This window comes from Cetorhinus maximus, chromosome 4 (genome assembly GCF_964194155.1).
Source record: "Cetorhinus maximus chromosome 4, sCetMax3.hap1.1, whole genome shotgun sequence".
In the NCBI taxonomy this organism is placed as follows: domain Eukaryota; kingdom Metazoa; phylum Chordata; class Chondrichthyes; order Lamniformes; family Cetorhinidae; genus Cetorhinus; species Cetorhinus maximus.
In genome coordinates, this window is record NC_135882.1 from 35194 (window position 1) to 50424 (window position 15231).

At 44.1% G+C, this 15231-nt stretch overlaps 1 protein-coding gene across 2 annotated transcripts in view; it reads left to right on the forward strand.

Annotated features, from left to right (window-relative positions):
- The first annotated feature begins 418 nt into the window (after positions 1–418).
- avl9 (AVL9 homolog (S. cerevisiase)) overlaps positions 419–15231 on the forward strand; it is a 145025-nt gene continuing 130212 nt past the window's right edge. For both annotated transcript variants that reach the window (XM_078539792.1, XM_078539793.1), the window contains exon 1: positions 419–553. In XM_078539792.1, the coding sequence (XP_078395918.1) occupies positions 479–553 (75 nt within the window). In that variant the 5' untranslated portion in view covers positions 419–478. The remainder of the gene's footprint in view (positions 554–15231) is intronic.

The following is a 15231-nucleotide window of genomic DNA, read 5'->3' on the forward strand; positions in this document are numbered from 1 at the left end:
AATAAAAGCTGATGAACAGTGTCCCACCAACAGCAGGTAATAAAAGCTGATGAACAGGTGTCCCACCATCACCAGGTAATAAAAGCTGATGAACAGTGTCCCACCATCACCAGGTAATAAAAGCTGATGAACAGGTGTCTGCAGCTCCACTCGCCCTGAGCTGGATCTGATCAACTGTCTTTCTCCATTCAAACGCATTCCTGCGATCACTATATTCTGTGATCCAGTTCTCCTTATGGAGAATCCTAATCCTAACTCATTAATTTCAATGCCACAAATATAAGACACTGACCTTCCTCTTTTGCTGAATTTAAGATACTTACAAACTACAATATCTTTCACTTCAGTAAGAATTACCCAAAGCTGCTCGGCGCATGCGCCAGCCGCGGTTTGCGGTGACGTCAGGCGCTGCCGGTCCCGGAAGTGCGCCTGAGTGGTTGCTCGAGCCCCGGGCCTGAGTCACCCTCAGGGGGTAGGGATGGAGCCGGGAGCCGAGGCCGGGGTCGTGCTGCACATCGTGGTGGTCGGTTTTCACCACAAGAAGGGTTGCCAGGTGAGCAGGGCCTGGTCAGGAACTGGAGGGTCAGCAGCAAGGAAGAGGCCTTGGTTGGGCCTGGGTTTCAGGCTGTGGGATCAGGGGGCGGGGGTCGGGCTGAGGGCTCAGGGGGCGGGGGTCGGGCTGTGGGGGTCAGGGGTCGGGCTGTGGGGGTCAGGGGTCGGGCTGTGGGGGTCAGGGGTCGGGCTGTGGGGGTCAGGGGTCGGGCTGTGGGGGTCAGGGGTCGGGCTGTGGGGGTCAGGGGGCGGGCTGTGGGGGTCAGGGGGCGGGCTGTGGGGGTCAGGGGGCGGGCTGTGGGGGTCAGGGGGCGGGGGTCGGGCTGTGGGGGTCAGGGGGCGGGGGTCGGGCTGTGGGGGTCAGGGGGCGGGGGTCGGGCTGTGGGGGTCAGGGGGCGGGGGTCGGGCTGTGGGGGTCAGGGGGCGGGGGTCGGGCTGTGGGGGTCAGGGGGCGGGGGTCGGGCTGTGGGGGTCAGGGGGCGGGGGTCGGGCTGTGGGGGTCAGGGGGCGGGGGTCGGGCTGTGGGGGTCAGGGGGCGGGGGTCAGGCTGTGGGGGTCAGGGGGCAGGGGTCGGGCTGTGGGATCAGGGGCGGGGGTCGGGCTGTGGAGTCACGGGGTGGGGGTCAGGCTGTGGGGGTCAGGGGGCGGGGGTCGGGCTGTGGGATCGGGGCGGGGGTCGGGCTGTGGGGTCAGGGGGTGGGGGTCGGGCTGTGGGGTCAGGGGGCGGGGGTCGGGCTGCGGGGTCAGGGGGCGGGGGTCGGGCTGCGGGGGGAGGGGGTCGGGCTCGGGGCGGGGGTCGGGCTGTGGGCTCAGGGGGCCGGAGTCGGGCTGCGGGGGGAGGGGGTCGGGCTAGGGGCGGGGGTCGGGCTGTGGGATCAGGGGGCGGGGGTCGGGCTGTTGGATCAGGATGCGGGGGTCGGGCTGTGGGATCAGGGGCGGGGGTCGGGCTGTGGGCTCAGGGGGCGGGGGTCGGGCTGTGGGCTCAGGGGGCGGGGGTCGGGCTGTGGGCTCAGGGGGCGGGGGTCGGGCTGTGGAGTTAGGGGGCGGGGGTCGGGCTGTGGGGATGGGGGCGGGGGTCGGGCTGTGGGATCAGGGGGCGGGGGTCGGGCTGTGGGATCAGAGGGCGGGGGTCGGGCTGTGGGGGCGGGGGTCGGGCTGTGGGGTCAGGGGGCGGGGGTCGGGCTGTGGGGTCAGGGGGCGGGGGTCAGGCTGTGGGGTCAGAGGGCGGGGGTCGGCCTGTGGGGGCGGGGATCGGGGGCAGGGGCGGTGGTCGGTTGTCGTGCTGTGGGATCAGGGGGCGGGCCGTGGGATCAGGGGTCGGGCCGTGGGATCAGGGGGCGGGCCGTGGGATCAGGGGGCGGGAGTCGGGCTGTGGGATCAGGGGGCGGGACTCGGGCTGTGGGATCAGGGGGCGGGGGTCGGGCTGTGGGATCAGGGGGCGGGCTGTGGGATCAGGGGGCGGGCTGTGGGATCAGGGGGCGGGACTCGGGCTGTGGGATCAGGGGGCGGGGGTCGGTGGTTAAGGATGTTGGTTAGGGTGAAAGGGAATAGACCTGGTCACCATAGATGGATAGCTGCTGAACTACACCTAAATTTAAGAATCAATCTAAACTATTGATTATCTATATTAATTTAGAACTATTCATTTACTTCAAGGCAATATGCCAACCTTGGGGTTTACGTTATATTCTAAATTTTTGCTGTATGAGGTGTTACTTGTAGATCTGTAGGTAATTATCACCCATTACATTTATGTTATCCATTTGATCTTGAGCTGAGCATCCAAGCTCATATTCCTGCCTTCTCTAAGGCTGTCTTTTTCCATCCCTGTAACATTGCTTGACTTCGCCCCTGTCTCAGCTCGTCTGCTACTGAAACCCTCATCCATGTCTTTGCTCCCTCTGGGCTTGACTATTACACACTCCTGGCTGGTCCTTCACATTCTACTCTGTAAATTTGAGGTCATCAAAAATCCTGCTGCTTGTGTCATAACTCGTAGAAAGCCCCATTGTGGCTCAGTGTCATTTTTTTAAATGTTACTGTGAAGCACCCCAAAACGTTTTATTATGTTAAAGGTGCTAAATAAATTGTTGTTTACCACTAATTGTTAAATGTGAGTTTTGTTTTGGTTGCTTGTTTAACCAAATGGTATAAACTGTTTGACTTTCAGCCTGACAACTTGTGCTTCAGTTGCACATTGGTGCATTCTGCTCTTAATTTAGAGTCACTGAATTTAAATTGTTTTTTAGTGCTAAATTCCCACTTTATCATTTACATTGCATTATTCAATAAGCAAATTCCTTCTAGGTTTTGAGGAACCTAAAAAGGAGAGAAACTGAGGGGTCAGGGAGTTTGAAAATTCTACTTGTTCTAGCTTCAGGGATGACAATGCATTGAAGTCACTAAAAAGAGTGGTGATTTCATGCAAAATGATTTATTACTGATGTCTCCAGTGAGGGAAAGGTGCTGTTGAGCAAGCTCTTCATGAAACAGGCATACATGAAACTAGACATGGAACATATTAAACCAATTATTTCTTGAAAGTCAGTGGACCTGAAGCTTATCCAATCAGGACATTAACATCCCCTTCACAAAACCTGACATTTCTAATCAGAATGTTAAAGAAGTGTTAAAGCAAATTGTCTTAAAGTTACATGAAATATTTGCTTAAACTTCTTGTCACAGATTAAAAATCCTGCTAAAAGATGCAGATGTGGTGGAAGATGAGTATACAATGCTCACCAAAGAGATTAGTGAAAAATGTGATATATTTAAAAAGTTTTGGAGGATGCCGCCACATCCCATTGTAAGTTTTCCATTGACATGAGACTTTAATGAAGTAGTAGCCATGCATTTAAAGGCATGCATCCTTTTAGCAATGGACTCTGAAAGAAATTATATAGTGATCGATGAGTTACTCCATATGGTCTTAGCCGATCAACCAAACTGTAAGTTAATCACTGCTGTGGCATGGGCAGCCCATGCAAAGAATTTGCTTTAGATGGTTGGAGGCAACAGTCCTGAGCAATTGGTCTGTGGGAAGAGTACCAAATACCATCTGTGCTATGTGATAGTACCCTGCCCTAGTGGGAACCACAATTAGTTCTGTTTTTTCTGCACAATTGAATGTTTTACATGCAGGGAGAAAGGCATTCATCAAGGCCAAAGACTCTGAGAACTCAGCTCTAAGATATTGTATTAGACCATCCACGATAAACTTTAATCCTGAGGATTTAGTATACTATGAAAGAGAGGATCATAAAGAGTAGAATGGCCTGGGTGAGGTGATAGGGTGTGATGGTAAGACAGTAGTTCTCCAAACTAGTCAAACTTAAGGTCCATTCATCTTGGTTCATTGGAATTGATCACCAACTTTCAGAATCTGAGCAATTAGTAGAAGATGATGAGTTACCTCATACTCATGTTTGATGGTTATGAAGAACAGAATACAGTAGATAAGGGGCCAGATGGCGATAGGCAGAAAGATATTGATGCACAGAACAGGGCTATCATATTCAAAGGACAGCTGCACAGAGTGGGTAGTCAAGTGACATGCTCACCAGACAGGTCCATTGAATGGAGGGATGTGTGTACAGTAAGGAGAGCAAGGAAAGCTATCGGCAAGTTCAAATATTGGCTAGACGTCCAAGATGATGAATAAGATGTAACTTCTATAGACTGGAAAAATGGATGAGAGAGTAGAAAGCAATAAAACATAGTACGAGTTCTCAATGTTTCTGGGAGTGATTCTCATGCTAGGAAATGATCACATATCAGTGATAGAACCTCTGATCTTGGAAGAGAGAGATCCTGTCATAGTAGTCCAGAAAGTCATAGAAGTACAAGTAGAGGAGCTGTAGCTTGACTGGATTATACAGTAGAACAGGAACTATAGAACAATCTAGGAACACTACAAAATTTAGAAACCCTTATGACTGGAAGTTTTGGTGCCTGCCAACAAATTAGAAGATAAATCAAAAAGAAATAAAAACAGAAAATGTTGGTAAAACTGAGCAGGTCTGGCAGCATCTGTAGAGAGAGAAACAGAGTTAATGTTTCAAGTCTGTATGACTTCTTCAGAGCTGGGAAAGAGTCATGTGGACTCAATGTTAACTGTTTCTATCTCCACTGAAGGAGCAACCAATATAGTAAGGAAGCTGTGGAAATTAAGCAAATGTGTTTATTGATTGAATGATGCATCAAGGGTATGGTATTTCTTGTTTAGGTCTGTCTTGCTGGAAGTAGATTGTACTCCACTGAAAGCACATCCAGCAATGTTCTACTGGTACAACAAAGGGAAACTGTCAGGCATCTTTGTCATGCTTGTCGATGGTTTTCTATGTGGAGGTTTTGTGCAATTTGTTATAAATAAGATTAAAGGGGAATTAAGATTGGAAGTCAGGCTTTGGGAGATGGGGGTGGGTGCTTTAAATATATAGGCTTAGACATTAAGCAGAATAAGCCAGGAATAACCTTAAATCAACAAGCTTATGTAGAAAGTGTTACTTATATCCCAATAAATCATGCTAGGTTATAACAGAAAGATAATCTTACATTTAAAGAAGGAACAGAGCAGATAAGAAGCTTGATTGGACAGTCAAAATGGCTATACCTTCAGACAAGACCAGATGCCAGTTTTGATGTATTGGAACTAAATACAATGGTGAAACACGCTACAATTTAAAGGCAAACAAAACATTTCCAGAATTAAATGTGGAGAAATGCACACTCAATTTTCCAGCTTGAGGGAACCCGAAGGATATTGAATTAGGCCTTTTTTAATGACACTTCACATGCCAATCTTCCAAATGGGTATTTGAGTACAGCTGCTTTTATAATATTCTTGGTGGGTGAAAATGGAATGTTGTCCCTTGGCCTGGGAAGCTAAGAAAATGAAAAGGGTGGTTAAAAGTACTTTAGCTGCAGAACCACTGGCTCTTGTAGAAGCAGTAGAAATGGGGTTATTATCAAATATTTTCGGGGAAAATTGATACAAGGGGCGTTCTGAGAATAGTTTTCCCATTGAATGTTATATAGTGAGAGAATGTATGTTATTTTTTTAAAATATTTTTGGGGAATGTTGTGTTATTCTGTGAAGAAGGGTGTGTTTGTGTGTAAACGATTTGATTAAGCTGGGGAAAAGTTACTAGGGCCACGTTGTCTGGGAGGTTTAAGACATGAAAGGACAGAGGTGTTGGGTGTGCATTTGTAATGAGATATGGTGGGTTTGAGGTACAAGTGGATAGGTTGGATCTAACATTTGCATTGTTAGATAAAGTTGAGAGTTTGTTCGAATATCAAAGGGAAGTCAGAGGTAACAAGAAACATTTTTACATCTTACAGGATTTCCATGGGTAAATAGAAGAGGGTATATTTTCCACGTTGATTTAGTGCATGAATCACAAAAGGTTAGTATTCAGGTAGAGCAGGTAATTAGGAAAGCTAATAGAATGTTATCATTTATTGCGAGGGGAATTGATCACAAAAGTAGGGAGCTTATGCTTCTGTTGTACAGAGTGTTGGTGAGACCACATCTGGAGTATTATGTACAGTACTGGTCTCCTTATTTAAAAAGAAAAGATGTAAATGCATCAGAAGCAGTTCAGAGAAGGTTTACTAGACTAATACCAGGAATGGGCAGGTTGCCTCATGAGGAAAGGCTGGACAGGTTAGGCTTGTATCCACTGGAATTTAGAAGAGTAAGCGATGATTTAATTGAAACCTTTAAGATCCTGAGGAGTCTTGACAGGGTGGATGTGGAGAGGATGTTTCCTCTTGTGGGAGAATCTAAAACTAGGGGTCACTTTTTAAAAATAAGGGGTCGCTCATTTAAGACAGATGAGGAGAAATTTTTTCTCTGAGGGTATTGAGTCTTTGGAACGCTCTTCCTCAAAAGATGGTGGAAGCAGAGTCTTTGAATATTTTTAAGGCAGAGCTGGATAGATTCTTGATTAACAAGGGGGGAAAGGTTATCGAGGGTAGACAGGAATGTGGGGTTGAGGTTACATTCAGATCAGCCGTGATCTTATTGAATGGTGGAGCAGGCTCGAGGGGCTGAGTGGCCTACTCCTGCTCCTAATTTATATGTTCATATATTACATTTTATTGACCTGAAAGCAAAGAAAAAATAGAAACAGGAAGGATTTGATATTTGGAAGGAATTGAATTTCAAAGAAATGTGAGAACAATGGAATCTGAGATAAAAGGTGGAGCAAGGTATTTTAGAGTTACTGTGGAGAGTTTAGTAGTTGGTTGTTGGCTGTGTGAGGAAGATCTCCTGGAAACAGCTCTAGGCTGGGAGAAGATGCAGTTTGAATCAGCCATCTAGTCAAGGCAGAATCACATAGTGCAGAAGAGACCCTTCGGCCCATCGAGTCTGCACTGGCATGTGAGAAATACCTGACTTACCTACCTAATCCCATTTACCAGCACTTGGCCCATAGCCTTGAATGTTATGACAAAAAGTCATAGGCTGCAAAAAGCAGTCTTGTTTTGAAGCCTTGGGTTTCCACAGCAGATTGGAAGAGAGTTTAAGAAGTCACATGGTATGCCTTTATTAAAGCTACAGCAGTTTGCCTTGGGTAATATTACTGGATTTTTATAGTTAAGCATCTATAAGGAATGTTGCCTGGAAGGTGATTACTTGTGGGCCTGACTAAGTAGGGTGTCTTTTGGGGAATGCTTTGTAAGATTAATTTTAACTGTGTACCTGTAACCTTGTTTAAGTTTTCTTCTTGTTAATAAAACATTTACCTTTAATTTTTAAAGTCCCAAAAGTGTTACTGGACTTGTTGCTGAGATCAGCACATTTTATCTCATTTTTAGAATACAAAAAAATGGATATGGCCTGTAAGCCAAGTTTCCCTCTGGGATTTGGTTTGCTTAGCAATTAACATCTGCTGTCATAACAATAGATAATTGTTCCCTGCAAGATGATGTTCAGTTGACAAGAAATGTGACTGAAAAAAAGTTAGGGATTGACCTTGCTAGTGTAAAAATTATGCTAGAGAGAAAAGAAATCGCCAAGATAAAATTGGTTGACACGAGTCATCAATTGTCGGACTACTTTACAAAAAGGAATGCTTGCACAAAGAAACTATAAGAGGCCCTCGGGATGTCTTGTACTATGATGTGTACAGAATATGGAAAATATTTTTTCTTTCTCTTTCTTCAGTTCCTTTTTGAAATATATTTTGTGTTATTAAGTTTGGATTTAAAAAAAGATGTTCATGGTATGCTAATTGTATTATTAAGATTAAAGATATATAAGTGGAGGGCATTGATTCAGTACCTTGAGCACTGCCCCTTTGAGGAGCTGCCAATTAGTTAACTTGTTTATTTGATTTATATTCAAAAGGGTATAAAGAGAGATGTATGGGACAAAGGATACTGGTCAGGGAGGAGGCAGACATTTTTAATGTTGTATTCTATAAATGAACCTAGTGTTAAGTAAGAAATTGGCATCTGGTTTCCTACTTCACCATCTTACTTCAGAATTAATTAAAACAAGGTGTGAGGGTTGGGGGCAAAGGTAACCAAAAAGAACCCTCCATACAAATGCTCTTAGCACAAGGAATAAAGCAGGTGAACAAGAAGCAGAGATTCTACTTGAAGGGTACAACACAGTAGCCATTACAGAAACCTGGCATGAATGGGAGCTTAATATTCCAATCTAAAGGAGGATGAGCAGCTCATTGTTTTCAAAAGCTCCTTATATTCCTTCTCTTCAGTGTTCCTTTTGTCTTTTCCAGACTTTCTATGGAATCATAGAATGGTTACAGCACAGAAGTAGGCCATTTGATGTCTGTGCTGGCCCTCTGAAGCAGCAACTCACCTGGCGCCAGTCCCTTGTGTTTTGCCCGTTGCTCTGCAAGTGTTTCCTTTTTGAATCATGATCCAATTCCCTTTTTGAAAGTCTCAGTTGACCTTGCCTTCAGCATGCTCTCAGACAGTACATACCGGGTCCTAACCACTCGCTGCTTGAATAAGTTTTTTCTCATTTCACCTTTGTTTTTTTTTCCCAATTACCTGAAATCTATGCCATTTGGCTCTCAATCCTGCTACCAATCTACTCTGTCCAGACCCCTCATGATTTTGAATACCCTTATCAAATCTCCTCTCAACTATCTCCAAGGAGAACAGTTTCAACTCCGGCAATCTTTCTACATAACTGAAGTTCCTCATCCCTGGAACTATTCTTGTTAACCTTTTCTGCACCCTCTTTAAAGTCCTTTCTAAAGTGTGATGCCCAGACCTGGACAGAATATACTTGTGTTGAGGTGGAACTAGTGTTTTATGCAGGTTTAACATAACTTCCTTTTGTAATGTATGCCCCTATTGGTAAGCCACGGATGCTTTATGCTTTATTAACCACTACCTCAAACTATCCTGCCACCTTCAATGACTTATGCCCATATTCACCCAGGATCCTTTGCTCCTGCAGCCCCTTTAGAATTGTATCCTTTTTTATATTGTCTCTCTGCATTTTTCGTACCAAAATGAATTACTTCACACTTCTCTACATTAAATTTTATCTGCCACTTGTCTGCCCATTCTGCAATATGTCTGTGTCCCTTTGGAACGCTATCCTCCTCATGGTTCACGATACTTCCAAGTTTCTTATCATCCACAAGTTTTGAAATTGTGCCCTGTACACCAAGGTCAACGTCATTAATATATATCAGGAAGAGCTGGTGTTCTAACACTGATCCCTGGGACCTCCACTATAAACCTTGCTCCAGAAAAAGAACTGTTCATTACTAAAGTTTCCTGTCACCCAGCCAATTTTGTATCCATGTTGCTACTGTGCCTTTTATTCCATGAGATCTAACTTTGCTCACAAGTCTGTTGTGCAGCACTTTAACAAATGCCTTTTGGATGTCCATGCACGCTACATCAACAACATTACCCTCATCAGCCATCTCTGTTACCTCATCAAAAACCCACATTTGCTCAAGTGATTATTAATTTTGTCCCACCACTGGAGTTAAACTGCCTGGCCTGTAGCAGCTGGGCTTACCTGTATGCCCTTCGCATAACATTTGCAATTCTCCAATCCTCTGACATCACCCTTGAGTCTTAAGAAAGATTGGAAAATTATAGCTGGTGCTTCTGCAATTTCCGCTCTCATTTCCTTCAGTATCCTTGGATGCATCTCATCCATACCTGGTGCCTTATCAGATTCAAGGGCAGACAGCCTATCCAATACTCCTTATCAATTTTAAACTCATCAAATGTCTGAACTACCTCCTTTTTCACAATGACCTGGGCAGCATCTTTTTCCTTGGTAAAGATATATGCAAAGTGTTCCATTAACACCTGCCATGCCTGCTGTCTCAATGTGTAAATCCCCTTTTTGATCACTAATTGGCCCCACTCCTCCTTTACCACCGTTTTGTTATTTATATGCCAATAGAAGACTTTTAGATTCCTTTTTTTATTAGCTGCCAGTTTCTACTCATATATTCTGTCTTTGCTTCTTTTATTTGCTTTGTTACAAATATGAAGTTCATAAGTTTATGTTTTGAGACAATTTAATTTAAGGTAAAATGGAGTATTGAAGAGGGTCATGTGATCTGCTCCAAATCCTGCTTGACAGCAAGCTGGGTGACTTGGCTGGTATGGAGACAGTGAGGCCCAGATTGATTTATGAGGAAAAAGATATAAGATATTCACATCTGTGGACAATGGCAGGGGCATCTGTGATGTCTCTGAGCTGCCCTATAGTCTCCAAATCTCAGGGAGGTTTTATGAATGTCAGATTTTGTAAACAATTATACTTTAAACTGCCTGTTTAATTTCAAGATAGAATGGGTTGGGGATTTAGAAGGTAGTTAATCAGCATTTCTACCTGGATACAAGGCCCATGTGATCCACATTGCCCTGGAGATGGGTTATGAGAGGAGAACAACAAAGCCATTGTTGTTGGCTTACAGGGTTTTTTAAAAAAAAGATATCCCTCAACTTCTCAGGCAGGCGAGTCTGCAAGATTTTGAGAGAGAGAGAACAGAAATATAGAGGCGACCATTTGTTCACCAGGCAGAATGTAAGTGGGAGTTCATGCTCGGATTGAAGAGACCAAGTTTGTGAGGATTTAAACGAGGCTGGAAGATTTGCCTAGCTTTGGCTAGAAGGAGGAATCTCCAGGGTAGCCCTTACCGTGAAAATCAGTTCATTAGAATTTATCTGATGGAAAAAGGAATCAAACTATCGGGAGCTGAGAATAATTTTTGGACTGATTCCTGGAGAGTGAAGTGTCCACTTAAGGGACAGAGTAAAGTATAACCATGGAATGGAAGCTTTGGTCATTTTAAAGGTTAAATGTTGAAACATCCCTGTAGATTAGATTGTAAGTTGCCTACTGAAATAATGTTTAATCAATGTTGCTTTTAGTTTTTGTTACAGAAAAAGTTTGAAAACTTGAAATCTTATCGTATGATCCTTCTAGTCAGTCAGTTGCTGGGAATTTGAATATTATTCTGTGTGGGGATCATGACAGCTTTTTCAATTCTATTCTAATCCTTATATATTTGGTTTGGTTCTCAATTGTATTATCCACCTGACATCTATCATAAGCACACTTTTTCTACTTTGTCTTAATCTCTATCTCATTTGTCATCTAAGAAGCTCTGGGTTTTTTTGTCATACCTTTCCCCTTCATGGTAATATACCTTGACTGTACTTGAACTACCTCTTCTTTGCCTGCTAACCTTTGGTACATCTATATTCATCTGTTGCTTTTGATCCATTTTTTATCATCTACCCTGTAAATTGCCATGAGTTCCTGTGGACAATGGCAAGGACATCTGTGATGACTCTGGGTTGACCGGAAGTCTCAAAGCCTCATAGGGAGGTGTCATGAATATCAGATTTTGTAAAAGGTTATACTTTAAATTGCCTGTTTAGTTTCAAGATAGAATGGATTGGGGGTTTAGAAGGTAGTCAATCAACATTTCTACCTGGATATTTTTGTACATAAGCGATTCCAGTGAAATTAAAATTTTAAGCTTTCCTCTAGGTACAATAATGTATTTAGAATGTGAAATACATTTGTTGAAGTGTTGGATAAAATGTAAATATTGCGGTCTTAGGTTTCTTGCACATGTTGTAAGTAGTTCTGGACTAGAGATACATTTGCCGTTAAATACACTAAGTATTTCTTTAAAAGAAAAAGTGATTTCTTTTCGTTCCAAATTTAATTCTCAACAAATATTTTGGGTTACCTTTTTTGGAGAAACATTCAGGTTTAACCAGGCTAATATTACCAACTAATTTTCTTTATTACATGGGTAAAACAGCAGTGGAATGTTATGCTTTCCAACAACTGCTTTTACAGCTAAAGGCTATCTGATTTATAACTCATGAATTAATTATGGTGATGTTGGTTGCATGCCATGTGGTCTGTTTATTAAAAAAAGTAGGAAGGCCATGTGATTGCTAGAAATGTGTAGTCGCATATATTTCAGTCCTGGGATTTTAACAGCTAGTGAATTTGGTATTGGTTGTTTTCTGGATATTATGTTTCATTTGTTACAGCTTGCTGACAGTTATGCACTTTCCCCAGAGTTTCGGTCAGCTTTCCCTTCCTATTTCCAGATTTTTTTCTTGTTTAATAAGTCTTTGTTTTACTTTCTAGGTTATTAAATATTGCTGCATTTGTCTTTTAAAGAGGGAAGGTAAATGAATCAAAGGTCTAAATATTACAGCAGTGCCACCAATGAAATTACATTTTTTCTGAAGCTTCCTATGTGTTCTCTAAGGTTATTTTTCTTTAAAATTGTGTAATGAAGAGGGTTAAACCCCATCAATTTTGAGGATTGAACTGTACTGTCTGGGAAGAGTGTCCTGCAGTCAGCATTGTGGTGAAGCAGTCTGGGAAGAGTGTCCTGCAGTCAGCATCGTGGTGAAGCAGTCTGAGAAGAATGTCCTGCAGTCAGCATCATGGTGAAGCTGTCTGAGAAGAGTGTCCCGCAGTCAGCATTGTGGTGAAGCAGTCTGGGAAGTGTCCTGTAGTCAGTATCATGGTGAAGCAGGCTGGGAAGAGTGTCCTGCAGTCAGTTCTTGTTGAAAATAACAAGAGTAACATCACAAGACAGTGCGAGAGAGCGGCAGAGAGATCAGAGCCAGCGCGAGTGTGGGGAAGCTTCAAAAAGTGACGTCAGCACAAAGGTGAGAGCTGATTGGTGAGTAGTGGGTAAGTGTTTTTCTCCAGTTTTTTTCTCCAGTTTAAAATAGATTAAGGTAAGGGTTCTAGTTTTTATTAAAAGAACATAAATAATTTAATTTTTTTTTACTGTATTTAACTTAAAATAAGGGTCTTTTTTCAACTAGAGGCATGGCAGAGCAACTCAGTCCCGTGTTATGTACTGCCTGCAGCATGTGGGAAGTCCTAAACACTCCTTGCGCTCTGACTGACCACGTGTGCAGGAAGTTCCACCAGCTGCAGCTACTTGAGTGCCGGGTTTTGGAGCTTGAGCGGCAGCTGGAGGCACTGAGGCGCATCCATGAGGCTGAGAGTTTCGTGGACAGCACTTTTTCAGACGTGGTCACCCCACAGCTTACGGAAGTGCAGACAGAGAGGGAATGGGTGACCATCAGTCAGAAGAAAGGTGTCAGGCAGGTAGTCAGGAAATCCCCAGGGTGCATCTCGCTCGAGAACCATTTTTCTGTGTTGGAAAACGGTGAGAGTGATGGTTCCTCTGGGGAGAGCAGCCACACTCATGGCTCTGTGAATGGCTCAGCTGCACAGGGGGTGAGGAAAAAGGGGAAGAGCAATAGTGGTAGGCGACTCAATAGTAAGGGGTACAGACAGGCGTTTCTGCAGCCATAGACGTGACTCCAGGATGGTACGTTGCCTCCCTGGTGCCAGGGTCAAGGATGTCACTGAACGGCTGCAGGGCATTTTGGGGGGGGGTGCAAACTGACAGAGATCGTGACACATATTGGTACCAACGACATTGGTAGAAACAGGGATGAGGTCCCGCAAGCAGAATTTAGGGAGCGAGGAAATCGATTAAAAAACAGGACCTCAAAGTTAGTAATCTCTGGATTACTTCCGATGCCACGTGCTAGTGAGTATAGAAATAGGAGGCTAGTCCAGATGAATGCGTGGCTGCAGAGATGGTGCAGGAGGGAGGGCTTTAGATTTCTGGGATATTGGGACAGTTTCTGGGGGCGGTGGAACCTGTACAAGGTGGATGGGTTGCACCTGAACTGGAATGGGACCAACATCCTTGTGGGGAGATTTGCTGGTGCTGTTGGGGAGGGTTTAAACTAACTTGGCAGGGGAATGGGATCCTGAAAGGAGGTTCAGCAGGGGGAGATGCACAGCCAAAATTAGAAGAGAGAGCAAGTGAGTCTGGAAGGCATAGAAATTTTAGGCCAGTTAAGGCACAAGGGAGTTTGGCAAGGTTGGATGGTATTTATTTTAATGCAAGGAGCCTGACGAATAAGGCAGATGAGTTGAGGGCACAAATTAACACATGGAAGTATGATGTTACTGCTGTCACAAAGACATGGTTGAGAGAGGGGCAGGATTGTCAGCTCAATATTCCAGGATATAGGGTCTTCAGGCGAGACAGGGAAGGAGGTAAAAGAGGAGAAAATATTGATCAAGGAATCAATTACAGCAGTAAGGAGGGATGACATCTTAGAAAGCTCCTCAAATGAAGCCATATGGGTAGAACTTAAAAACAAAAAAGGAGCAATCACATTGCTGGGAGTGTACTATAGGCCCCCAAACAGTCAGAGAGAAATAGAAGAGCAGATATGTAGGCAAATTTCAGAGAAGTGTAAAAATAGTAAGGTAGTAATAATGGGGGATTTCAACTTCCCCAACATTATCTGATTTAGTCATAGTGTGATAGGTTTAGAGGCAGCGGAATTCTTAAAATGCACCCAGGAGAGCTTTTTAAGCCAGTACGTAGAAGGTTCTACAAGAGAGGGGGTGGTCCTGGACTTAATTTTAGGGAATGAAGCCGGACAAGTGGTAGAGGTATCAGTGGGGGAGCATTTTGCAGATAGTGATCATAACTCCGTTAGATTCAAGGTTGTTATGGAAAAGGACAAGGATGGGCCAGAAATCAGAGGTCTAAATTGGGGGAAGACCGATTTTAATAAGATCAGATATGATTTGGCTAGAGTGGACTGGGAAGAGCTACTTTTAGGTAAATCTGCACCAGAGCAGTGGGACTCATTCAAGAAGGAAGTAGGGAGAGTACAGGGCCAACATATTCCAGTAAAGATAAAGGGTGGGACCAACAAATCCAGGGAACCCTGGATGTCGAGGAATATACAGGATTGGATAAAGAGAAAAAGGAGGCTCATGGCAGATACAGAGGGCTCAAAACAGCGGAAGCCCTAGAGGAGCATAGAATGTATAGGGGGGAACTTAAAGAGGAAATTAGGAGAGCAAAAAGGGGGCATGAAACATTGGCAGGTAAAATGAAGGAACATCCAAAGTAATTTTACAAGTACATTAAGAGTAAGAGGATAACTAGGGAAAGAGTAGGGCCCATTAAGGACCATAGTGGTAATTTGTGTGTGGAGCCAGAAGACAAAGGTAGGGTTCTAAATGAATATTTTGCGTCAGTGTTCACAAGTGAGAGGGACGACGTAACATTCTGCATTGCCCATCTTATTGATGGCAAAAGATTCGGACTGCTCCTGCATCAGCCAAAA